Below are 24910 nucleotides of genomic sequence, written 5' to 3'. Positions count from 1 at the left end.
GTTTCCACCTCATCATTTAGGTTGTATCTGGAACTTTTAAGATCATTTTGCCATGAGTGCTAAGTTTCAGTTATATAAAGTTGAAAACTTCATGAAGTCTTTTTTTAAGTTGCAAAAGCTTACATGTACACAAGTGTACATCTCAGTCTATTAAGCTTCAAGGCTTTTTCTGAGTGCTTAGCCAGACACACGGCAGGTTTTTTTGTTTTTCTAAGGTGTCCTTTTTTTACTTCACTTTCAAATTGGTTCAGTTAGAGCGACATTTTGTAAAGGGACAGATAGCAAAATCAAAACCCAAGGGGCAAAGAAAAGATAACAGACTGAGAGGATGGTGGCCAAGAAGAAAGAGAAGGACCCTTTCCTGGCTCTCATCCTACAGGGCTCACAACTAAGACCCCAGACACCCAGTCCTGAAAAAGGCTTGTTCAGGGAATCAAGGCATAGGACTCATTCCTAGAAAACCTACCCTGAAAAATTTCCTGGAGAAAAGTATGGAGCTTCAGTGGTTTTTGCCCTTCTTTGGGTTGCACATAAACACGTTTTGCTTCCTCCTTCACTTTTCTTATGGCTGCCTCAATCTTGAATACTTTCTGTATCAACAGTTCCTTTTGGCTTAGTGTTTGAATCTGAAACAGAACAGATGATGATTAAAAAAACTATATCAGGTTGCAGATCATCAAAAAGTGTTAATGAAGTAACATTGCATCAGGCTTATTAATATTAGGTGGTACATAAAATCCCTGAGAACATTGTTCTCTTGTGATGTTGGTTGGACATTTTTACACCTGTTAATGAAAAATTTAGCTTTTGGGCATGATGAATCTGCTAAGAAATGCTTGATGTGAATCTGGTTTTGTGAATTATATTTATAAAGAATCTTTTGCCTTTTTAAAAGTATTTTTCCCCTCTATATCTCTGCCAGCAGCTTTGAAAAATTAGAACCACCTGTTTAGCTAGTGTTCCTTTGGGGAAAGAGCCCAGATTAGGAATTAAGAGAAATTTAGAAGGAAAAAGAAAATCTAGGGGGCCAGTTCCAGTCCCTCATTCTGTCTTTATACCTATCTGCAGAAAAGAAAGAACTTGGGTTTAGAGAATGGTGGGGAGGAACACGGGAAGGGAAGGAAACAGTATTTCAGAAACAACAACAAACTCTGATCTCAACAGCTACTTGATGGGACTAATAGGACTTCTGCTGTTTGTCTTTTTATTATTAGGATTTTATAATCCTGTCTTGCACAGACGTGTTTTGTATCTTCAAGTGATACTGTTTTCTGTGGGATTGTAGGAAATATTTCTGTGCTGGTGAAAAGTGTATCTGCATGCTTGGGGAAGGGGCGGGGAAAGGAGTCTCTTAAGTCGTATTGATTCTTTCGCGACCTCATGGACTGTAGCCTGCCAGGCTCCTTGGCCCGTGGAATTTCTCAGGCAAGAATACTGGAGTGGGTTGCCATTTCCTTCTTCAGGGAATCTCTCCTACTGAGAGATGGAACCTGCATCTCCTGCCTTGGCAGGCATATTCTTTACCACTGAGCCACCAGGGAGGAACTCTTGAGAACCCTGAATTTTTTCTTGAAAACGTAGCTTATACTTATCTACCCTGTTCCTGATCTCCTGAAGCATTTCTTGGTTTCCTTCATTTTCTAAGTTGAGTATCTTCATTGCATGGTGAATTTCTCTGAAAGGTAAGAAGGACTTCTTAGATTAAATCTTCCTATCCTTCAAAGCATGGAGGTGGAAAATACAGCACTTGCAATCAGACAAGAATCCTAAGTTCCAGTCCCAACTGTGCAGTTTTGCTGAGCTTTATTTGCAAAAATCGTATGATGCTTAGCTTGTAGGGGTGTTCTGTAGTTTTTGAGATGACATATTTGAAGGTACTAGTAGATAATGTTTATTGAACACCTTTATGAGTGGTACTAACATGTTATCTCCTTAATCACCACCACATACCCATATGGTAGACTACCGTTTGCATCTGATACATGAAAAAATGGGCTCAGAGAATTAACTTACTCAGGTTCACATAGCTAGCACATGTCTGAGCTGGGGTTCAAATCCTGCTATTTTGGACTCCAAAGCCTGTCGTCACTAAGTAGGCACTTGATAAATGTTAACTGAATTAAAAAACCACCTGGAATGCTGAACAAATAGGTAAACTATATGAGCTTCACTTCCAATCTAATTTAGTCCTGTTTTTCTGTTGCCTACATGGATAAGTAGATGAATGGCACAGGGAAGCCTGTGGTTCTTATAGCTGTTAAGCAGCCTGAAGAGTCAGGGACATAGTCTGTTAACAAGGTTGGAAGAATTGTCAGTACAAGAGGTCTTGGCAAGAACCAGAGGTTAGTGCTTACTTCAGAACAGCCTCATGGTTTTCTAGGAGAAGCACGTCGAGGAAGGTGTCCCTGACCCGGTCTCCTTGAAGTCTGAGGGCTAGGATGCTCCGGCAAGCCTCTAGTCGCACACCTGGTGACTCTTCATAGTGGATAGCCCAGAGCAGGAGGTCTGTCAGCTGGGGGCTCACGCAGCCAATTTGCCCCAAAGCTGCAGAAATTAGAGGGCATGTCCCACTGTCACTTCAGGCTGAGTTGGCTGTGTCCCAGCATCTAAAGTGGCCTTACTAGTAAATGCTAAGAATAGGCAACCACTTGCTAAATTAAATATTGCAAAAATTAAGTATATTGTCTTTGAAAAGTGGTGAAAGTGAAAGTCACTCAGTTGTATCCGACTCTTTGCAACCCCATGGACTATACAGTCCATGGAATTCTCCAGACCAGAATACTGGAGTGGGTAGCCTTTCCCTTCTCCAGGGGATCTTTCCAATCCAGGGATCAAACCCAGGTCTCCCGCATTGCAGGTGGATTCTTTACCAGCCAAGCCACAAAGGAAGTACAAGAACACTGGAGTGGGTAGCCTATCCCTTCTCCAGCGGATACCTTCCCTTTTAGATGACAATCAGTATTTTAGGAATTCTCTTGAGAATTCCCAGGAAGGGGATATTCAATACCATCCTCATCCATTAGGATGTGAGGATACACTAACGTATTTACCTAGGGATGAGATTTGGGATAGATAACTCAGAAGACCAGCCTAGTCAGGTAAGGGGAAAAGAAGGTATAGTTACACTTCATGGCTTTACCCAGCGCTGATTCTCATAGGGACCTGCCAGACTGTCAGAAGCAATGTCAAAGATCCCTAAAAAGAAGCTCCAGGAAATTTGAGGGCAGGATTTTACGTTTGTAGCAGTCTTAAATCTGGTCTGACTTTTACGGAGTCCTACAGTTGACACCTCTATAGAAAGCAAGTATATCCAGTAGTGGATACCTTCTTGGAACTCATACCTAACTCTGTTGGCAGGGACTCCCTTGTCAGTCCTCTACGTCAACAACCTTGACATAGACCTAGACTCAGGATCCTTAACTAAAAATTGAAGGAAGTGATTTTTAATTTCTTCTGAGAAGCTGTGATCATCCTTTCCCCTCCCCTCTACCCTCTTCCTAAAGAGATTCTGGGGATCCTCTATATAAAATATGGGAAGGTATTAGAGGTAGAGGAGTTGGAGCCACTGCCATAATACCTCGAATGGCAAAGGCCTTGATTTTCCAGCAGGGATCTCCCTGTATCAGATTCAGAAGGCATTCAAGGACCTAGGATGGATAAAAGGCAGTGTTGAGTGGAGAGAATAAGAGCAAGAATGTATCAGAGAGAGGGTTCGCTCTTCTCTAAAATGTTCTGTAACTGGAAAAGTGATCTATCAAATCTAGTGACAAATGAGCTGGAGCCAGAAGTACTAGCCTTACATACAGTGTTCTCTCCTGTCTAGAGATTGATTTTCCCTGCTCACAGATCTCTGGCCATATAGGCTTCTTTTGAATACCTCCGTCAGGTTTTCCTCTAATAACTAGAGATTATAACTCCATCCACTGGAGCTGATCCCAAAGCCCATGAGCACACATGTAATGAGAAGCTGGTTAACTGAGGTGAGAATAGGATTCAGGGGTGTGCTCTAGAGTGAGTCTAGGCTGGCTTGGAGCTGTGTGTGGCCCTAACTGTTGGTGTGGCCTGTATATCTCCTCACCTTCCTGTTCTGATCTCTCATGCTGTGTCCCTACAGAATGGTGAGTGATCTATGTATGCGGGAAGCACAGGGTAATGTCCTCTTGGGTTAATCAGGTAAGAAGGGTACATGTCTCCTTGACTCACCCTATTATCATGGATCTGCAGGGCACCAGCTGCCAAGCAAGCTGCCCGCCGAACTGCCATGAAGTCATCAGAGAAGCAGTCCAGAAAGCTTGGGAGAAGCTTGGCGGTCATAAGCTTGAGCCCACAAATCAGGTAGAGGGCTTCCACACGCCCCTGGAAATTTCCTTGACCCAGCTTGATTCTGTAAGGCACAGGTGCTTTTATTTTCCCTCCTCAAACTTTTTCCGTTGCTTTTTTTACCCCTACTCCTACCTCCAGTGCCCTCAGGCTGAAATCTAGCTTCTGTAGGCTTGCCATTATCCATTCCCACCCTTTCCTAGTTAGCCTTATCCCCATTAATTTGTTTCACCAGGTAGAGACCTAAACTGTTTTATTTACTTGAATCCCTATTACCTAGCATATGCTAGATGCTAAACCCTGTTGAATGACTGAATAAAGAAAACTTGAAACATACAGCTCTTGCTTCAGTCAAGTTCTCTTCTCTCGTGCCTTCACACGTGTCATGTTCATTTCAGTATTTGGCTTCCAGTATGGATTGTCTTACCTTCTCTCTGCTTATGTAGTCTTATCTATCCTTCATGAAACTTGACCCTACTAGGCATTCATGTGTCTTGTATAATCAGAATCATGTCATACGTTTGAACTCTGAAGACATCTAAAACAGTGCCTGAACACTTAATGGGCATTCAATTAATGGGTCTTCCCTTAGCCACATTCTTAGTGTCTATAGGGACTGTTAACTTTTTATTTTATTAAAAAAAAATCTGCAGTGGATCTTGTACAAGGCCGAGCATACTGAACAGCTCAACAAGTGCAGTTTCTTTCTCCATATTGACAAGGTCTTACCTGATTGTGTCATGCACCTCTTTTCCAAGGTTCATTTGCCCCAGAGCTTGGGCAGCTGCGTGTCTCACTTTCTTATTCCAGTCACTCAACATCAGCTGGATCAACTTATGTTTCATATCCTATAAATAGGTATAATAGTTAGCTACCATTTATCACCGCATCAGTTTTGCATGTTCAGTTGCCAAGTCGTGTCCGAATCTTTTCGACCCTGTGGACTGTAATCTCCCAGGCTGCTCTGTCCAGGGGATTTCCCAGGCAAGAATACTGGCGTGGGTTGCCATTTCCTCCTTCAGGGGATCTTCCCGACCCAAGGATTGAACCCTTGTCTCCTGCATTGGCAGGTGGATTCTTTAACCACTGAATCACCTGGGAATCCCATTTTGTACTTGGCACTGTACTAATAAGTAGTTTTACCCATCACTTAATCCTCCCAAATAATCCCATACAGCAGATACTACCACTTATAGGTGACAAAATGGAGGCATAGATTTCTTACTCAAGGTTAACATGTTGAGTCCTGGAGCCAGAACTCAGATCTTGGCCTGTTTTTGAAGCTCATGCTTTAAACTAACCAAACTATATTTTCAGCTGCACTTGAGACTCTTAAAATTTGAAGGTGATACATTAGTAGGGTGACCACCTCATCCCAACTTGCCTGGGCAAGTCCTATGTTCTAGACCAGCTAGGACTGTTAGCCACCCTGTGTGTTAGTATATCTCTCAAAGCAGAAGGGATAAAAATGACTTGGTGATTAGGTAATGTGCCCTAAGCTATTCTCCCTCCTTGAAATAGCTCCCTTTCCACCCTTGATACCTGATGTTTTGCTATTCTTTTAGGATTGACCTCAAAAGCCTGTTGTCAGAGAACTCACCTCTGCCTTCTGTAAGCAATAGGAAATCCCCATAATACTTTACAGCTACATCTGTTATAGCTGTTTACATGTAACATTTAACAGAGAAGACATATCTTTGCATACCCAGTGCTAGCTACCTGCCTAACATGTAAGATGTGGTCAGAAACTGCAGGCTCACTGAATAAGTGAAAGCACGGATGGACATGTTGTTTAACCCCATCAATCTGATGTGATGGTCTCATCTTTACCCCATACCCTGCTTGCTCTGCATGGCTTTTTACTTTCAATAGGCCATCCTGAGTGGCAACTGCTGAGAAGGTGAATGTGCAACTGAATCAGATGTTGTTAAATGCAGATTCTGATTGAATTGACCCGGGGTGAGATTTTTGCATTTCCAGCAAATTCCCAAGTGATACCTGTGCTGCTGGTCCTGGACTTTAGCAGCAAGGTCCAGGCAGAATTAACCCAAACTAGAATGACCCAGGGATAGAACCTGGGTCTCCTGCATTGCAGGCAGATTCTTTACCGTCTGAGTCATTAGGGAAGTCCAGAATTATACTGACTATACTGAGTGGCCAAGTTTTGTGCTTTCCATGTCAAAATTCAAGGGTCAAAAACAGCAGTGTTCTGGGCCATTGTGGAGTTGCCCAATGTTACAAGGAAAAGATAATGGCATATAGGAAGAAGGGGAAAAGCCCATTTGCACAGCTGAAGTTGATTTTAAAATAATGGCAAGAAGGAGGTCAGTTGAAAGCCTAGATGATGGTTAGGGTTTCCCATTCCTGGAAGTCTTTCCTTAGGAAGTCTTGCTCAGCTGTCCCACACTCCTTCACAGAACTTTACGTTCAGCCCATACTAATGTCTCTCTGAAGAGTTTTAAGAGAGTACATTACATTTATCTCTTGTTCTTGAATCATTTGTATATGTTGATCCTGTTACTCCAACATTAATGTCAGCTCTTTGAAAGTGGGGACTATGGTGGCAGATACTTATAAAGTACCTTGATGTGGAGGCAATGTCAAATTACTATAAAAAGTTTCTAAACCTTCTTTATTTTTATTCTTTGCTTATTTCACTGTAGATAGGTTACAGTTTGTGGACTCCCAGCAGGCTGAGTAGCAGTCGCTTAAGTAACAACGATATGTTGGCATGTGAAGATAATTCTGGGTTAGGACTAAGAGGCAGCAATATGGGAACAGATCTTTTTGGTAAGAATGGGAAAGTAGATAGCAGCAAAATGTGGAAGAGCTCCTGAGCCCAGTTTTACTGAGACCTTCTGTCCTGGAAACAGAAAGAGAAGGCTTACCAAACTGACATTTCCACCGATCCGGGAGAGAGCCCTGCAGGCCACAATGCGGTCTTTCCATTGACGGCTATTCAGCTCCACAGCAAGCATGGTATGTATCAGGGTCTGAGGAAATGGAAGACTTGTATCGAGATCCATAGTCACTTTTAGAGATGCTGGGACCTTAAAGAAGTTACATCCTAATCTGGCATCCAGCATGATTAATGTCACAAACATGGATGCCTGTTGCTAGCAAAGTAGAGAGTAGGTTTACAATGGGGCCCTCTTCCATCCAAGTCAACTGATGTCAAGGAAAAAATACAGATTAGTAATCTGAACAGAAAATTCCTGGGACCTTCTTGATTTAACTGTCTTTCCCCCTAAAATGGTTTGTATATGCCTCAATCTGAGTTTCACATTTCTACTGGAAGTAAATGCAATTGTACGTCTGTGTGGTTTTCAATGGTAAACTTCTAGCACAAGCAAATTCTGCATGTTGTAAGTCTTCTAGCACCGAGTTAGAAAGCATCTGCAGCCGACTTTCCTCACCTTTCTCAGCTAGCTCTTGTCACTTTTCCTTGTCTACACCCCACTTCACCCACACTTAGTCCAGTTTTACCTGTGCATGAGATCATCCTACCCAACCACCTGCATTTTCTTTTTCTTTTTTAAATTTTTTTGTCACTGCACTTCACATGCAGGATCTTTCTTAGTTCCCAGACCAGGGGCTGAAGTGCTTCCTGCCGTGGAAGCACAGCGTCTTAACACTGGACCACCAGGCAAGTTCCCGTCTGCATTTTCAGTTCCCTACATGCACTGACCTCAGAGACCCAAATGTTCCCCCCAAACTTGGTTTTTTTCTCTGACCCTGTAATGGACACATACTGTCTTTCCACTGAGATGGCGCAGGAGCGTACAAGACTGTTGCTCGGTGTCCTCATTCTTCTTATGAAACAGCTGGTGGATGATCCTCTTAATCACAGGGTAAGTGGCCGCACCGTCCAGAGCCAGGCACTGAGCTGCAGCCCAGCTGTCCACGGTATTACCTGCCATAGCGAGGGGACAAAGGCCAGAATGGCCATCTCTTCTCCCCACAGAGAGAGCAGCTTCTGGGTTGGTACACAAGACTGCTACTTGCCTCACTTTCCTGTACCCTCTCAGTCTGATATTCAATCTATAATTTAAATCACATTTAAATGGATCATATCGAGGTTCTAAATGTAGGTTGAAAATCTTAAACTGAAAAGTCAAATCCTAAAATGTTTTTGTTGGGGAACAGTTGTTCCTCTTGCTAGAGACTGGGAAGTCTGGAGTGGAAGCTTTCTTAAGACAGACGAATTAAGTTGTTGAGTGTCTCTGTGCAGAAGGCCAAACTGGTCAGACAGTTGTCCTACACCCCTGCCTCCATGCAAGGAGCAAGTCCGTCTTTCAGAGTAGTTAGGTACGGGAGCCTATCAACATCAGACAGAATCTTTTGCTGGTATTACACCAAACAATGCATGTGGACAGTGCCTGTAAGTTAATGTGCAAAAATGGAAGCATGATGTGTTAAAGTGGGTTTTTTAATTTTTAGAATGTATTCTTTAATCTTGTACATTATCTTTTCAATTGAAAAATCTAACAGGAAAGGGGACATGGTTTAGTCAAATGCATCTATGACACGGTTAGCCCAGGTACCACTAGATGGCAGTGTACCTGTCTCTTAAGTACCTGGGAGGAGGAAATCCTGTGGGTATCTAAAGTAAGAGCATGACGGTGGAGAGGAAGGGATCAGGAAAAGCTGATGTGAGATGTTCTTTCTTTATCCCATATTTCCAGGTTGGAAGTAACAAGGAGTTACTCACCCTTCAGAAGGACAGTCTGCATGATTTCCTGGGCAAGAGGATTATGTGACTGTATGGCATATTGGCATACTGCTGCTGCCATCCGCACATTGGCATTCTTATCACAAAGAGCAGCCATTAGTGGGGGCTGTAGAACCTCTGGCAAGTCCTGAATAGATGAGGCTTTCATCGTTTCCTTGTCTGTGATCAAAAGAGAGCCAGTAAGAGGGTGTTAGCTAGTCCCTTTGCTTTTCTCTAAAACACAGCTTTTCCCTGTAGCCACATGGGGGCCATTTCAGCCTCAGTTGCAGATGCTTACTGCTACTTAATTAGAGTTTAGCTGAATCCCTACCATGGGTGGGATTTTAAGGCTGCCTTTTGTGGTGGATATTCCTGTTCTCACATCTTTATCATCTGGTCTCTGCAGAACTGTATTTGGGCCAAATGAATATGTTTCCTACTAGGCTATGGTGACTATCATCATGAGTTTTAGTGATGAAAATCAATTTTTGTAATTTTAGTAGTAATAGCAAATATATTTAGGTAGTGCTTTGCCACTTAGATAGTGTTTCATATTCATTGTCCCATTCAGTCTTCTAACCCTCACTGAAGTAGGCAAGGCAGCTCACCTGAAACATGTGTTTTTCAGGGATCCTTTTAGGTTTAACTAAACAGCCTCACAAGACTATCATAGGCCATACATGCCACTAGTCTTCGGAAGGAAATGGGACAGGAGCATAGTTTGCCCACAGGGAAGCATCAGGTGTTCCTTTTGGCAAGAGTTCTTGAGAATGGTTTGTCTAGCACTCTGGGGACAGCTCAGAAGCATAGACTCGATTCTGGGCATAAGTCTTATGTTCCACCAGAGTTATTATCCCGTTTATATAACAACTCCATAGATGTGATCCCAGGGTCCTCAAAGGGCCTGCCTTGATGAGGCACAGCACTGCTGAGAGCCTGGAGGATGGCACCCCCTCAGGCATGTATGTTTCACCTGTGGTTCTCCCCAGTCCAAATGTCATTTAGCAGTCAGGGTTCATTTTCATCACAAGCTATGTGGCCTGTGAAGATAATTTCTGTCCTTACCAGGTTATTGGGGCAGCAGGTAGGCATTTAACTAAAGCTCATTTCTCAAGTAGAAGGGGAAAGTGTTGTGTTAACTTTTGTCCACAACTATCCTCCCATTTTTAGTTTGAAGTTCAGAGAGGATAAGTGACTTCCCAAGATGTGGCAGAGCTAGACTTATAGCTAAGATTTTATATAAAATTTCTCATTTGTCCTTTTTACCACTACTGTAAGCCACTATGCCATATGTTTAAAAAGGGCTAGATGAAATATGTGCCTTTGAGGGGATCAGATGGAAGTCAGTTGAGTATTTCAAGAAATAATGAGTAAGAGAATATTCTTTGGGAAGATGTGGGGAGGAAACAAGACAAATCAAAATCTCAACACCCAGGAAAGGGGTCACATGAAAGGGAAAGACAAAGGTGTTTTTTGAATGTGGAGATCTAGAGATAAGATAATACCTCTTCCCACCTATGGGAGATTTTCTCTATGCCAGGCACTAATACACATCACCCCATTTAATACTCAAGAAAATAAGCAGTTAAAAAATGTGTATGTGTGGAAGCATCGGCTTCCCAGGGGCTACAGTGGTAAAGAATCCTCTTGCCAATGTGGGAGATGCAGGTTCAATCCCTGGGTCAGGAAGATCCTCTGGAGTAGGAAGTGGCAACCCACTCCAGTATTCTTGCCTGGAGAATCCCTTACTGCTATGTTGAAAAAATTAAATTAAAATTTTAAATTAAAAAAATTTAAAAAATTAAATTAAAATTACTGCTATGTTGAAACATGAGTATATTATGGACAGAGGACCCTGGTGGGCTACAGTCCACAGGGTCGCAAAGAGTCAAATATGACTGAGCGCGTGTGTGGAAGCATATAGCAGGGGGGTGGGGCAGGGAAGACTCCTCAGAGGATGTAACATCTTAGCTGAAAGTTGAGGGGCATGTATAGAAGTTGATCAAGTCAAGACAGAGATAAGATTTCCTAGCAGAGGGAGCAGCAGATTTGAAAAGCTGGAGTTTAAATGCTCATACCTGGAACTCAGTAGACTGGAAAGAAGTGAAAAGAAACCTTAAAAACTTGACAATTTTGTAGAGATAAAATTAGTCCCCACCTCTAAGAAGTTCCTTGCCTGGTAGAGATAGCAGAAAAGTAAACAGACAATTATGACAGAATGATAAATATTAGGACAGAATAATATTAGGATGCTACCAGCAGCAGAGAAGGAAAAAGTGTCAGCCCATACACAAAGGTGGTATCTGAGAGGGCACTTGGGGGTTAGTAAGAGTCTGTGGGTTTTATGTCTTTTTAATAGCATTTTATAGTTTCTGTCATCTGAGTCCTTGTGTCTTGTTAAACCAGCTCCTCGGTAGATTATAGTTCTAGCTCTTGTAGATGGGAAATGTTCCTTTTTTAACTGCTTATTGCTAGCAAAGAAAAATCCTATTGACATTTCTTTTTCAAAAGGTTATACAGCCATTGGGAAAAATGGCCAAGTTCTTAATTCATTTTACAAAACCAGTAAAAACTAAAACTTAACAAAAATAGTGCAAATAAACACTAATACTTAACAAAAATACTGTAAATAAACACAAAATTAGCAATTTCATTTACAAATATATTAAAACATTTTAAAATATGAACAAATCAAATCCAGTGGAGTAATAAGAGAATGATCCATTAGGATTTATTCTAAGATTTTAACACTAGAAATCTTTATATCCACAAATTAAAGGAGAAAAAACTAGAAAATGGCTGGTAAAATTCAACACTCATTTTTTTAATAAATAGAAAAACCTACATATACGTTGGCATGTGTTTGTAAAAGCACAGAAAGTTGTAGAATGCCAAACTAAACATTGTATGCCATGGAAATGGCATGGGGTGGGATTGGGGCTGGGAGGTGGGTTGGAAGGAACCTCTTTTTATACTCCTCTGTGTTGACTGATAATGACACTTTGTATTTCTTTTGTAATAAAAAAAATGTTTATGAAGCAGAATCCACAGAATCTATTGGTCAGTTAGTTGTGGGGAGAGGAAGGATTTTGTCCAGGCTGACTCCCAAGGTCCTGACTCAAACTAGCTGGGTTATGGGGCTGCTGGTTGCTATGTGGGATGTCGGGAGGGGTCTAATGGCAAGAGTGATGAATTTAGTTTGGGACATGTTGAGTTTGAGACTGTCAACATGCTGTCAAAAGAAGGACTAAATTGCAGTCGGGAGAAAAGTGTGTGCATATACATACATACATACATACATATATTTTGGCTATTATGAATGGGATCTCTCAAGGCAGAACAATGTGAACTTGCTTGTGAACTACTAAGCATCCAAGGGTGATGAAATTAGTGCAAAAAAGCACTAGATCAGAAGTCAGGAATTTTAAACTCATCTCTGTTGCTGAGAAGTTGTGTATATTCAGGCCAGTCTCTGGGTCTTTGTTTCCATTTTGTGAAATAATCTCAGATAAGCTCCAAGGTCCCCGCCAGTTCAAAATTTCTGTGGTTCTGTGGATTGCTTATATTCTCGAGCAGTACGGTTGTGGCTCTTACCGGAGTCCCCTCGACTGACGGCAGCACGGGGCCGTTCTAAAGCAGCCGTGGCACAAGTGATGATGGCTTGGATCCGGACGTCATCATGGATGTCCACCAAGCTCTGCAGCAGGCCCTCAACAGTCTTATGGTGCCACTCGATGACTACACCACAGGAGGAGAATTAGAAGAGGACCACTTAGGCTTAGATATTGTGCTGCTGACAGGTAACAATAAGGCCCTTCCCCTAGGACAATCCAAGCAAAGCAGCTCAGAAGCATAAAGGGCCCCAGAGATGCCGCCCTGAGGAAGTTATTTCTCTGATGCTCCCTGAATCTTCTTAAGGAAGTAAGTGTTAGTCACAGTCGTGCCCAACTCTTTGCGACCCCATAGACTGCAGCCCACCAGGCTCTTCTGTCCATGAGATTTTCCAGGCAAGGATATTGGAGTAGGTTGCCATTTCCTTCTCCAGGGGATCTTCCCAACACAAGGATCGAACCTGGGTCTCCTGCACTGCAGGCAGATTCTTTACCAACTGAGCTGAATCTTCTTAGGTGTTAATAATTCTCAAACAAAACTCCTCCCAATCCCATCCTGTATTCTATCTTTTTTGTTTGTTTAAATAATTTCTTTCTTTTTTTTGGCCTCACTGCATGGCTTATGGAATCTTAATTCCCTGACCAAGGACCGAACCTGGGTCCACAGCAGTGAAAGCCTGAGTCTGAACCACTAGACCGCCAGGGAATTCCCATAAATAACTCTTTATTGTTATCATCTGGAAAATGGAACAATAAGACAGTGATTAAGGGTACTTTGCCCTCTTTATAGGGGCTTCCCAGGTGGTACTAGTGCTAAGGAATCTGCCTATCAATGCAGGAGGCACAAGAGACACATGGGTTAGATCCCTGGGTAGGGAAGGTCCCCTGGAGGCTAGCCTGACAACCCACTCCAGTACTCCTGCATGGAAAATTCCATGGACAGAGGAGCCTGGTGGGCTAGAGTCCATGGGGTCACAAAGAGACGTGACCAAACACAGCACATGAAAGTGAAAGTCACTGAGTCGTGTCCGACCCTTTGCGACCCCATGGACTACACAGTCCATGGAATTCTCCAGGCCAGAATACTGGGATGGGTAGCCTTTCCCTTCTCCAGAGGACCTCCCCAACCCAGGGATCAAACCCAGGTCTCCTGCATTGCGGGCAGATTCTTCACTAGCTGAGCCACAAGCATAGCAACACTTTTTTTAGATGTGAGCTTTTGTTTCAGTGTTCCCACCACCTGTAGATGCTCCCTACTGGTAGTTTTTACTTGGAATCTCCTTTTCAACCCTTTTTGTTTATCTGAACCAGTTTATCTGATGGATCACCTCTTTTTTCCTGTACTAACTAAACTAGTTTTTCACGTTCTGAAAGCCAGCAGCCCTTGAGTCCTCAAATCTTGCAGTTTTCAACAGTCCTTGCTGGGCCCTTCCTTTGCCGCAAGCACACTATTCTGGAATCTGTGAAGGCAAAGTAAATATGAGCTAATTCCAAATTTACAAATGAATTTTGGAGAGCCAATTGCAGTTTCTTTTGATCACTGCATTTCCATTGCTTGGGCAGCATATTCACACTTTCTTTCATGCATCATGTATTGAGTGTGACATTTCAGGGGTTAGAAAGATAGGGTCTCTGCCTGTGAAGAGTTCTCTGGGTAGTGAGTTTCTACAAGTTACTGATGTAGAACTTGCCCATGCAAAAAACATCCAGATAAATGCAACTGCCATTGTATGAAAAGCTCTTACCTAGTCTAGCCTTGATGAGGCAATCAGATTTTTATTGTTCATGAGAAAGGGATGGATTTTCAAAGATTGAGAAATACTTGGCCAAGGTGAGAACTTCTTCCTTCACAAATTACTTCTATGTCAGGACAATCCCTCCTCTCCCCCGCCCCTGCACCCCTCCTTCACTCACTTAGAGCCCAGGCCACCTTCCATTCCTGCAGCATCCTTCGCAGGACCACCAGTTCCCAAGACACATTCTCCTTCAGTGACTCTGCTTGCTTCTTCAGTTTCCTGGTCTTCACGGACATGTCCTTCTCACCCACCTTCAGCAGCAGATCCGTGGCCGGTGTGGGCAAAGCTGTCCAGCGCATGGCTCCTTTCACAGGCTTGCAAGCTGTGCGGGGCGACAGTATGAGATATTATGCCCATTGCCCTGGGCCTGTGTTCCCAGCCAGCATCACATGCCTATTCCTAGCTAGCACCAATGCAAAACAAAACGGTCAAGAGCCAGCTTTCCTGATTATGTAGAAAACTGGGACAAGTCCCATTGGGAGTCATGAGAGGTGGTGACTACAGACATGATAAAGCCATGCTGATGGGCGGAGAAAGGTAGGGAAGAAAAGATAAGGTACATACAAACCTTTATATATGTTTAAGAAATCTTTAGGACCATAAATATATGTAACAAGATTTGCTCATAAAATTCAATATTTGATATATTGCCATTAAAAGTAGGATATAATTGGCCATTAATTCCCAATTTATTGTTTCCTTTCTAGTGTTCTTAATTTGGGAGGAGGAGTGGGATTATAAGCTACTAAGGGTTTACAAGCAAACACCCTCTTCCAACAACACAAGAGATGACTCTACACATGAACATCACCAGATGGTCAATACTGAAATCAGATTGATTACATTCTTTACAGCCAAAAATGGAGAAGCTCTATACAGTCAGTAAAAACAAGACCGGGAGCTGACTGTGGCTCAGATCATGAACTCTCTATTGCAAAGTTCAAGAACTGAAGAAAGTAAGGAGACCACTAGATCATTCAGGTATGACCTAAATCAAATCCCTTACAATTATACAGTGGAAGTGACAAATAGATTCAAGGGATTAGATCTGATAGAGTGCCTGAAGATCTATGGACAGAGGTTCGTGACATTGTACAGGAGGCAGTGATCAAGACCATACCCAAGAAAAAGAAATGCAAAAAAGCAAAATGGTTGTCTGATGAGGCCTCACAAATAGCTGAGAAAAGAAGAGACGCTAAAGGCAAAGGAGAAAAGGAAAGATATACCCATTTGAATGCAGAGTTCCAAAGAATAGCAAGGAGAACTAATAAAGCCCTTCTCAGTGATCAATGCAAAGAAATAGAGTAAAACAACAGAATGGGAAATACTAGAGATCTCTTCAGGAAAATTAGAGATACCAAGGGAACATTTCATGCAAAGATGGGCACAATAAAGGACAGAAAAGGTATGGACCCAACAGAAGCAGAAGATATTAAGAAGAGGTGGCAAGAATACACGGAAGAACTATACAAAAAAGATCTTCATGACCCAGATAATCATGATGGTGTGATCACTCACCTAGAGCCAGACATCCTGGAATGCAAAGTCAACTGGGCCTTAGGAAGCATCACTATGAACAAAGCTAGTGGAGATGATAGAATTCCAGTTGAGCTATTTCAAATCCTGAAAGATGATGCTGTGAAAGTGCTGCACTCAATACGTCGGCAAATTTGGAAAACTCAGCAGTGGCCACAGGACCGGAAAAGGCACTTTCATTCCAATCCCAAAGAAAGGCAATGTCAAAGAATGTTCAAACTACCGCACAATTGCACTCATCTCACACTCTAGCAAAGTAATGCTCAAAATTCTTCAAGCGAGGCTTCAACAGTACATGAACCAAGATCTTCCAGATGTTCAAGCTGGTTTTAGAAAAGACAGAGGAACCAGAGATCAAATTTCCAACATCTGTTGGATCATCAAAAAAGCAAGAGAGTTCCAGAAAAACATCTATTTCTGCTTTATTGACTATACTAAAGCCTTTGACTGTGTGGATCACAACAAACTGTGGAAAATTCTTCAAGAGATGGGAATACCAGATCACCTTACCTGCCTCCTGAGAAATCTGTATGCAGGCCAAGAAGGAACAGTGAGAACTGGACATGGAACAACAGACTGGTTCCAAATTGGGAAAGGAGTACATCAAGGCTGTATACTATCACCCTGTTTATTAACTTCTATGCAGAGTACATCATGTGAAATGCCAGGCTGGATGAAGCACAAGCTGGAACCAAGATTTCTGGGAAAAATATCAATAACCTCAGGTATGCAGATGACACCACCCTAATGGCAGAAAGCAAATAAGAAAGCAAAAAAGAGTCTCCTGATGAAAGTGAAAGAGGAGAGTAAAAAAGTTGGCTTAAAACTCAACATTCAGAAAACTAAGATCATGGTTTCATCGCAAATAGATGGGGAAACAATAGAAACTGTGGGGGACTATTTTCTCAGGCTCCAAAATCACTGCAGATGGTGACTGCAGCCATGAAATTAAAAGATGCTTGCTCTTTGGAAGAAAAGCTATGACCAACCTAGACAGCATATTAAAAAGCAGAAACATTACTTTGCTGACCAAGGTCCATCTAGTCAAAGCTATGGTTTTTCCAGTAGTCATGTATGGATGTGAGAGTTGGACTATAAAGAAAGCTGAATGCTGAAGAATTGATGCTTTTGAACTGTGGTGTTGGAGAAGACTCTTGAGAGTCCCTTGAACTGCAAGGGGATCAAAGCAGTCAATCCTAAAGGAAAGCAGTCAATCTCAAAGGAAATCAGTCCTGAATATTCATTGGAAGGACTGATGCTGAAGCTGAAACTTCAGTACTTTGACTACTTGATGCAAAGGGCTGACTCATTAGAAAAGACCCTGATGCTGGGAAAGATTGAAGGCAGGAAGAGAAGGGGACAACAGAGGATGAGATGGTTGGATGGCATCACTGACTCGATGCATATGAGTTTGAGCAAGATTTGGGAGTTGGTGATGGACAGGGAAGCCTGGTATGTTGCAGTCATGGGGTTGCAAAGAGTCAGACACGACTGAACTGACTGAACTGAAGGGTTTACAAGTGCCTTGCTGTAGGATTGATTAGTGTCTCAGTTTCTTTTTGTCATTGTTGCTTTTTTGGCCATGCCCAGCAGCATGTAGGATCATGGGTCCCCAAACTTGGATGGAAGCTGTGCCCCCTGCAATAGAAGCATGGGGTCTTGACCACTGGACCACCAAGAAAGTCCCTAGTGTCTCAGTTTTAATGAGGCAGCTGTGACCCTGGAAGGTGACTTGCCAAGACCCAATCCAAGGCTTTGCTACATGCCTTCTTCACCACTTTATAATGGTAGCGCTCAACAAGAAGGAGGGTGTATGTGTGAGTTTGGTGAAAACTGCCTACACCTGCCGTTATTAGTGCCTTCTCTACTCTTGTGGCTGTTTCCTGTAGAGCCAGGCAACACTAGAGATAGGTTAGGGGCCGGTGGTAAAAAGAATGGGTCACTACTACTGCTAGTTCCTGCATACAGGGGGCCCATCTGAAGAGACATTGCAAAGAAAAGAATCATGAGCAATGGAGATATAGTCTCTTGGAGGATGGGCACTTTTTGTTTCAGAAGTTGATTTCTTGATTAACTCCTTTCCCTTTTCCTTACCTAACATACAGAATGAAGAATGATATACCCATGAAATAGAAATTTAAAACACCGGTTGACGCTAGGGCCTGAAGCAGGTAGGGGCCTGAGAATGGAGTGGGAGGGGAGAGTGCTACATCAGAGGTACTGCCTTTGAAACTGTTAAGCCAGGATCTGTCTTGTTAGTAATTCTTGGCCCTAAACTGCTTGGTTATACTTAAGTTCTGTCTAATTTCAGCTGTATGGGCCACAGAGGCTTTTCCTTGTTACAGTTAGTATCTTATAATTTTATGAGATGATTCTTAGTTAGTTGGGAGGGACTCCCCGAGATGCTGATGGTGTCCCCACCTGTGGAACAGGGACCTTAAAGAAATAGGCCCACTTCCATCTTTACTCCCATTATCAGTATCAGCTTCCTGCTTACTTGATTCAGGAACTGGCTGAGAAGTCCACCTTTCTGGGGTTTCAGGGAAGACCTTAGATAACTGCTTGATGTATTGATTGAGATTTTCCAGGAGAATTTGGTCTCTCTTTGCACCAATCTGGTGGACGATCTGGACTTCATCTGTGAACAGATAAAGAAATAATGAGTCCTTAGAACCCCCTCCGCCTCTCTTCCTGGGTTTTTGGTCACCAGGATCAGACCGAATTTCATTTCCCCAGAAAAATCCATCTAAAAAGCCAAATCAAATACAGAATGATCTCATTTCATATGAAGTTTTAAAATGCTAAATGAAAATTATTGCACATTGATATGTACTTGGATGACAAACTGTAAATAAAAGCAAGGTAGTGGGTATGTCTGGTTAATGGGGAAGATGGAGAAAGGCTTCAGCAAGAAGCACACAGGAGACCCAGTTCCCTTTTGCCCTACTCTAGCCTCTGGTACTCATGGCTACTGTGCTCCAGGGACATCCCTTGAAAGTGACTGTTGCTTGGAAGTATGAGCTGGTGGCCTGAAAATGGCCCAGAAACCAAGTCAGAACCTAACTTACAGGTATTGTCCCCTAGGAAAAGCTAGATACAAATGAAGAGTTCCCTAATTCATCTCTCAGCAATCATAAATACCTTTGTCTGAATAATTTTGTTAAACACTTTAAGAAGACTTTCAGTAGAAAGCAGTTTAGGAATAAGATGGGGGTAGGGAAGAAGAAACAACTTGGAGCATGTGGTCCTAGACTGTGTCCCGGAAGCCCAGGCATCTGAAAGCTAGTGGGACGGATGAGGAAGCTGGTGGGCACTGGGTGAGAAGCACTATATAGTTCCCATCTCTTTGAAGAGCATTTTAGTTGATATTGTTTTACAAATAAGATACATAAGGCTCACGGGGATTATATAATTTGCTGAAGGTTAGGAGGAGGGGGCTAAGGCAGGATTTAAACTCAGATCTCCAAAGTCTAGGATTTTTCTTCGAACACAGCACCTCAGTGGGGGAATAATCTCAGTGAGAGAAGGGGTAAGGGTGTGCACAGAAGAGGTAGGTTGTTCCCAAAGCCACATCTTGCTTGTTCTGCCATCCTACCCTCCACTACCTCCTCAGTAAGCATGAGAGCATAGAGAGACGGGGAAGAAGAAGTCCTGTCCCCATTGGATACCTACTCCCTATCCCCACTGTCCATTCCCCTACCCACTGCCCAAAACCGTCCCGTGTTAGTTAACCAGGAGATGTTCCCATGAATACCTGGTTCATCCAGGGCCTCTCATCCACATCCATGATGCCTCCAGCTCCCTGCTACCTTCCACCTCCCTGCTCTATGCCCCCCTCAGCCCTGACTACAGGACCCCAGCTCAATTACCGAAGTAAATCTCCTGTTCAAAGGTGTTGCCTGTGGAGTAAGCAAACTTTCCAGCTCGCGGATTCACCTGTCGAACGTGGCTCTGGCTTGGGGGCTTGTAGAGGCTCCCCTTTTCATCTATTTCCTCAGCCGTCTTATTCATGCCAGGCATGGTTTCAGCTGTCTGCACTTGCGGCAAGTAATTCGGCAGTCTTGGAAGGGTTGAGAGGGGGAGAAAGGGGGGACAGGTAGCTTTAAAATCAGTGCCCTTAGAGGGTGCCTGGACTTGGGGAAGGGAGCCCACCTCCTCCATGACCTCACTTTATCTCTCGTGTGTGGTTGTTCAGTGGACAGACTGTAAGCTCTTTAAAGGATAGGTCCACAGCTGTCTCAATTACGTTGTATTCCCAGCACTTCGCAGAGTGCCTGGAAAGTAGTGGGAGTGCAATGTATACTTGTGCAATAAATGAAGGAATAAATATTGCCACTTATTTTTAGCTCACTTCTAGGAATCAGGGCTGTTACAGCTCCAGTCTTCCTTCTAGTTATAAATGACAAGGAAGCCACGTGAGAGATGCATAGCAATCCTCCTCTTCTCTCAGCTTGTTTAGCTCTCCGTCCTGCTGCCAGTCAGTTTTTGAGTGAGTGACACCCTGGCTCCTTATTCAGAGTAATGTGGGACCAAACCTCAGAACCACGAGGTCTCTGCCGTCCTCACTCTCACCACGGACACATTTCTAGGAGCCCCTGGTTAGTACCTGGAACAGCAGAATGGCTCTGCTGGGAAAGGCTAAGAACTCCTTCCTTTAAAGGCAGTGGTACTCAACTGGGAGCAGTTTTGTCCTTCAGAGGGACATGTGTCACCATCTGGGGACATCTTTGGTCGTCACAGGTGGACAGTGCTACTGGCTTCCAGTAGGATGCTGCCAAACATCCTAGAGCGCACAGGGCCGGCCGCCCCCAACACAGAATTATCCAACCCGGGATGCCAAGAGGGCCGAGGTTGAGAAACCTTACTTTGTGGATGTCTTAGTATGTTGGTGGTGGGAAATACAAGAGGTTAATGGGAGAGTTCTGCAATGAGGACTGTGAGCCCACCTGGGAGTCCTTGAAGGGGAACCAGAGTGTCTCAAAGGCACGCCCGAGGCCCCGGCTAGCCTACCGATAATAGACGGGAAGCAGCAGCTCTGGCTTCTTTTCCTCCAGGGTGGGCAGGACGACACTTCGACCCTCAAATTCTGCCGTCTCTTCTTCCTCCAGCTGTTTCAAGAGGTCCAGGTCACTGGAGGAAGTGAGCTCATCGCGGATGTGGCTCCAGTCGTACTGCTGGCGCAAGAAGCTCTGCCACTTACTGGCGGACACCCCCGGCCTTGGAGGACGCTTGTTCTGGATCCATCGGGCAGTGCGCTTGTTCAGCTTTTCCAGCACCACGGCCTCCCACGCTCTGGCCGCCTTCTCAGCAGGCGGAAGCCAGGTTTCCCTCTCCTCCAGGTTCACTTCTGGAGCAAGTGACAGGTCCAGCATGTCTAGCTCCCTGCTTGGATGAACACTGAGGGGGCTAGATGCCTCCTGGCCTACACTAGCTGGCTCTAATTTCTTCAGTTTTGTAGGATTGGCATAGCTTTCCGTCTTCACAGCCTGGGAGGTGACCTTTGTTGGGGGACCTGGAGAATCTGAGACCTTGAGGCAGACGGGCTTCTTCTCAGGCCGGGCTGTCCTGACCTGGCGAGGCTGAATTATGCCACTGGCGTCGTAGAGATGGTCAAAGCTGTACTGGCTGTAAGGGACGCTGGGCAGCCCTCGCTGCCACACCACCTCCGGAGAAAACGTCAGGTTTGCACTGGCCTGGGTCAGGTATTTGTTCTTGAGGTGTGCACAGTGCTGTGGGCTGAAGTGGAAGACTGGAGGCACACCGGAAACGGAGGCACATTCCTTTTTGTTTCTTGGTTTTACAGAGGAGAAAATCATGCCCCATCCCAGGCGTGGCGGGAGTGACTGAGGGAAATGGTGTGGAAGAATGGTCTTTCCCTTTTCCGTCCTAGTCACTGTTTCCCAGCAAATGCCTCCTTCCAGGCTGCCTGGTCCAGAGGAGGGCCTGGGGGGGTGGCTACACATCTGTTAAGGGGATGGGAAGAACTGATGAGAGCTCTAGGTCAGTAGAAGTTGGTGGCCCACAGCAGTCAGTAAGAAAAGACTTGGAGAAGAGATGACGGAGCAGGGAGAAGCCATGTGAGTTAGAAAGACAAAAGAAAGAGATGCTGCAACAATCAAAATATTTCTTGGGTCAGACCTTTGCTTCCAGTTCTCACATTTGTCCCAAAGCTCTCAGCCCCTCATCTTCTGAGAGATTACTGCCTTTTAACAGTATCCCATGCTTCCAGTTTCCCCCAAAATGTGGCTTTCTCCCCGTTCAAAAAAGGTTAGAGTGCAAAGTTCAGACAACACAGCCAGGCATTCAGGGTTGTCCTTGAGTCTGACCTGTTTATGACCTTGTCCTGGCAGAACCTCTCTTCCTGACTCTTCTAGCGCTTCACTGAGTGTCTTCCCATCACAAGTAGAGCTTCATTCTGTGCCCTGAACATGAAATTCTGTCCATTCTTCCAGAACAGCTCAATTACTACCTACTCTGTAATTCTTTGTTTACCTATCCAGGCCTCCACGTCACACACAAATTTACAAACCTCCCTTAGTCCCTTTCAGTTACTTTAACTTTTACCCTGTGACACCTGAAAATGACACCACCCTTATGGCAGAAAGTGAAGAGGAACTAAAAAGCCTCTTGATGAAAGTGAAAGAGGAGAGTGAAAAAGTTGGCTTAAAGCTTAACATTCAGAAAACTAAGATCATGTCATCCGGTCCCATCACTTCATGGGAAATAGATGGGGAAACAGGAAAAACAGTGTCAGACTTTATTTTTCTGGGCTCCAAAATCACTGCAGATGGTGATTGCATCCATGAAATTAAAAGACGCTTACTCCTTAGAAGGAAAGTTACGACCAACCTAGACAGCATATTAAAAGGCAGAGACATTACTTTGACAACAAAGGTCTGTCTAGTCAAGGCTATGGTTTTTCCAGTGGTCATGTATGGATGTGAGAGTTGGACTATAAAGAAAGCTGAGCGCCAAAGAATTGATGCTTTTGAACTGTGGTGTTGGAGAAGACTTGAAAGTCCCTTGGACTGCAAGGAGATCTAACCAGTCCATCCTAAAGGAGATCAGTCCTGGGTGTTCACTGGAAGGACTGCTGCTGAAGCTGAAACTCCAGTACTTTGGCCACGTGATGCAAAGAGCTGACTCATTTGAAAAGACCCTGATGCTGGGAAAGATTGGGGGCAGGAGGAGAAGGGGACGACAGAGGATGAGATGGCTGGATGGCATCACCAACTCAAAGGACATGGGTTTGGGTGGATTCCTGGAGTCGGTGATGGACAGGGAGGCCTGGTGTGCTGCGGTTCATGGGGTCACAAAGACTTAGACACGACTGAGCGACTGAACTGATCTGAACTGTGACACTTGTGCCATTAAGTATTTGGCTCCTTAACAGCACCATAAGGACGGTGTCCCAGTCTGCTCTTTCAGTATCACCCAGTGCTTTTCCATATTGCTACACTGTCTTCATTGTTAAAATGTTTTATAGCTGCAAAATGTTTTATCAAGGAGATAAATCACCTTAGCTCTTGACTATTGGGCAAGCTGTTTCTGGGTTTTAGCATGGAAAGTTTTGTAAAGGATAAATGCCTGGAGTTCATGCTTTTTTTTTTTTTAAGGAAATGTTCCTTCTGAAGCACTTCCTTGGCCTAATAACGATAATAGTTATAGAGTACTTTGCTAAGAGCTTTACATTAGGTTGATATTATGGTGTTTATTGCTTATGGGAAGAAGCTGAGGCTCAGAGGGGTTGGTAAATTACTTCGGATCACACTGGCCATAAGTAGAAGAGTCAGACTTCACAGTCAGCTATCAGGTCCAACCTCAGAGCACTTAACTCTGTGCCACACTGGCTTTGGCCCAGGCTCCACTCCCTATGCTGGCATTGTGCTGGCCTTGCTATTTTCAGGGGCAGGTAGGGCCTCCCCACCCAACATGTAATCATGAAAGTGAGATCATTTTCCTGCCACGCTGAGTGCCAACTCCTGCCATTCCTGCCCTGTGTACAAGGTACCCTTTAGCCCAGATCTGACTCCTCTCTCTTCCCTTCACAGCACCCAGAATAGTACCTGCTGTTTTTAGGGCTTGATTTATCCCACTGTCTTCTGTGTATTAAATCTGACCTTTTGGTGAGTTTCTTTTTGGGAAGGGTCAGCTTTGACATAGTTGTCACTAGTCCAGAATTAATAATCTAACTCAAACTAAGTCATACAAGAGTAACATGATGTCCCTTCATGAGTGAGCATAAGATTAAATTTAGTTGCTTCATCTCTTCACAATCACAAAGGCCACATGGTCACAGGGCACTGAGCAATTTTTTAAAGTCGGATTTAAAAAAATCAGGGCAAGGCTAAAGCGTGTTTACAAGGTGATGTTTTTCTTTGAACAGTGTCTGTTCTGCTTGGTGGAAAATTAACTGCTTAGATGAAAACAGTATTAATGCACTCCTGCCTTTTGTACTGCCTAATAGAACATCTCATCATTCTTAACCTATCAATGTGTTAGTATCTTGCTTCTAAGTCAGGGGGCATTTTGAGCCCAAACACTTGCAAAACTGAATGAGGACTGGTTTTGCCCCAAGGTTCACCAATATGGAATGATTTGGGGTGTCCCCAGATATAAGCCCTTTAGCCTGTGACATATACAATCTTTGGTCACAATGTTATCATCCCAGAAAGAACACGATATCATCATTATCAGTTATTATAAATTCTCAAGGAATAGTGATCATCATCTAAGAAGATGGCTTGTTGAAAAAGAAGGAAACACATAGGGAAATGTCTTTGTAAAGGAATTGGGACAGGGAAAAATGTTCTAAGGTTTGGTCAAAAGAGGTTTGTCAGGCAGATTCTGCACCTCCCAGCCGTGTTACTCTTGGCAAATGATTTAATAACCCTGGTTTTCCTTGCTGTTCAGTCACTCAGTTGTGTCCGACTCTT

The 24910-nt window shown here is 43.7% G+C and overlaps 1 protein-coding gene across 1 annotated transcript; it reads right to left on the bottom strand.

Annotated features, from left to right (window-relative positions):
* On the bottom strand, nucleotides 1-24910 carry HEATR4 (HEAT repeat containing 4). Its single transcript, XM_061156712.1, has 14 exons — nucleotides 20985-24910; nucleotides 19844-20034; nucleotides 18472-18612; nucleotides 14557-14760; nucleotides 12626-12769; nucleotides 9032-9211; nucleotides 8073-8233; nucleotides 7209-7313; nucleotides 5050-5168; nucleotides 4204-4384; nucleotides 3578-3647; nucleotides 2355-2544; nucleotides 1597-1675; nucleotides 1-626 (listed from the first exon to the last, which is right to left on the bottom strand). The coding sequence occupies exons 1-14, from the start codon at nucleotides 21935-21937 to the stop codon at nucleotides 426-428; spliced, it is 2919 nt and encodes a 972-aa protein (XP_061012695.1). The 5' UTR covers nucleotides 21938-24910; the 3' UTR covers nucleotides 1-425.

Source organism: Dama dama, chromosome 12 (assembly GCF_033118175.1).
Source record: "Dama dama isolate Ldn47 chromosome 12, ASM3311817v1, whole genome shotgun sequence".
Classification (NCBI taxonomy): Eukaryota; Metazoa; Chordata; class Mammalia; order Artiodactyla; family Cervidae; genus Dama; species Dama dama.
This window is presented reverse-complemented; position numbering and strand designations above follow the sequence as displayed.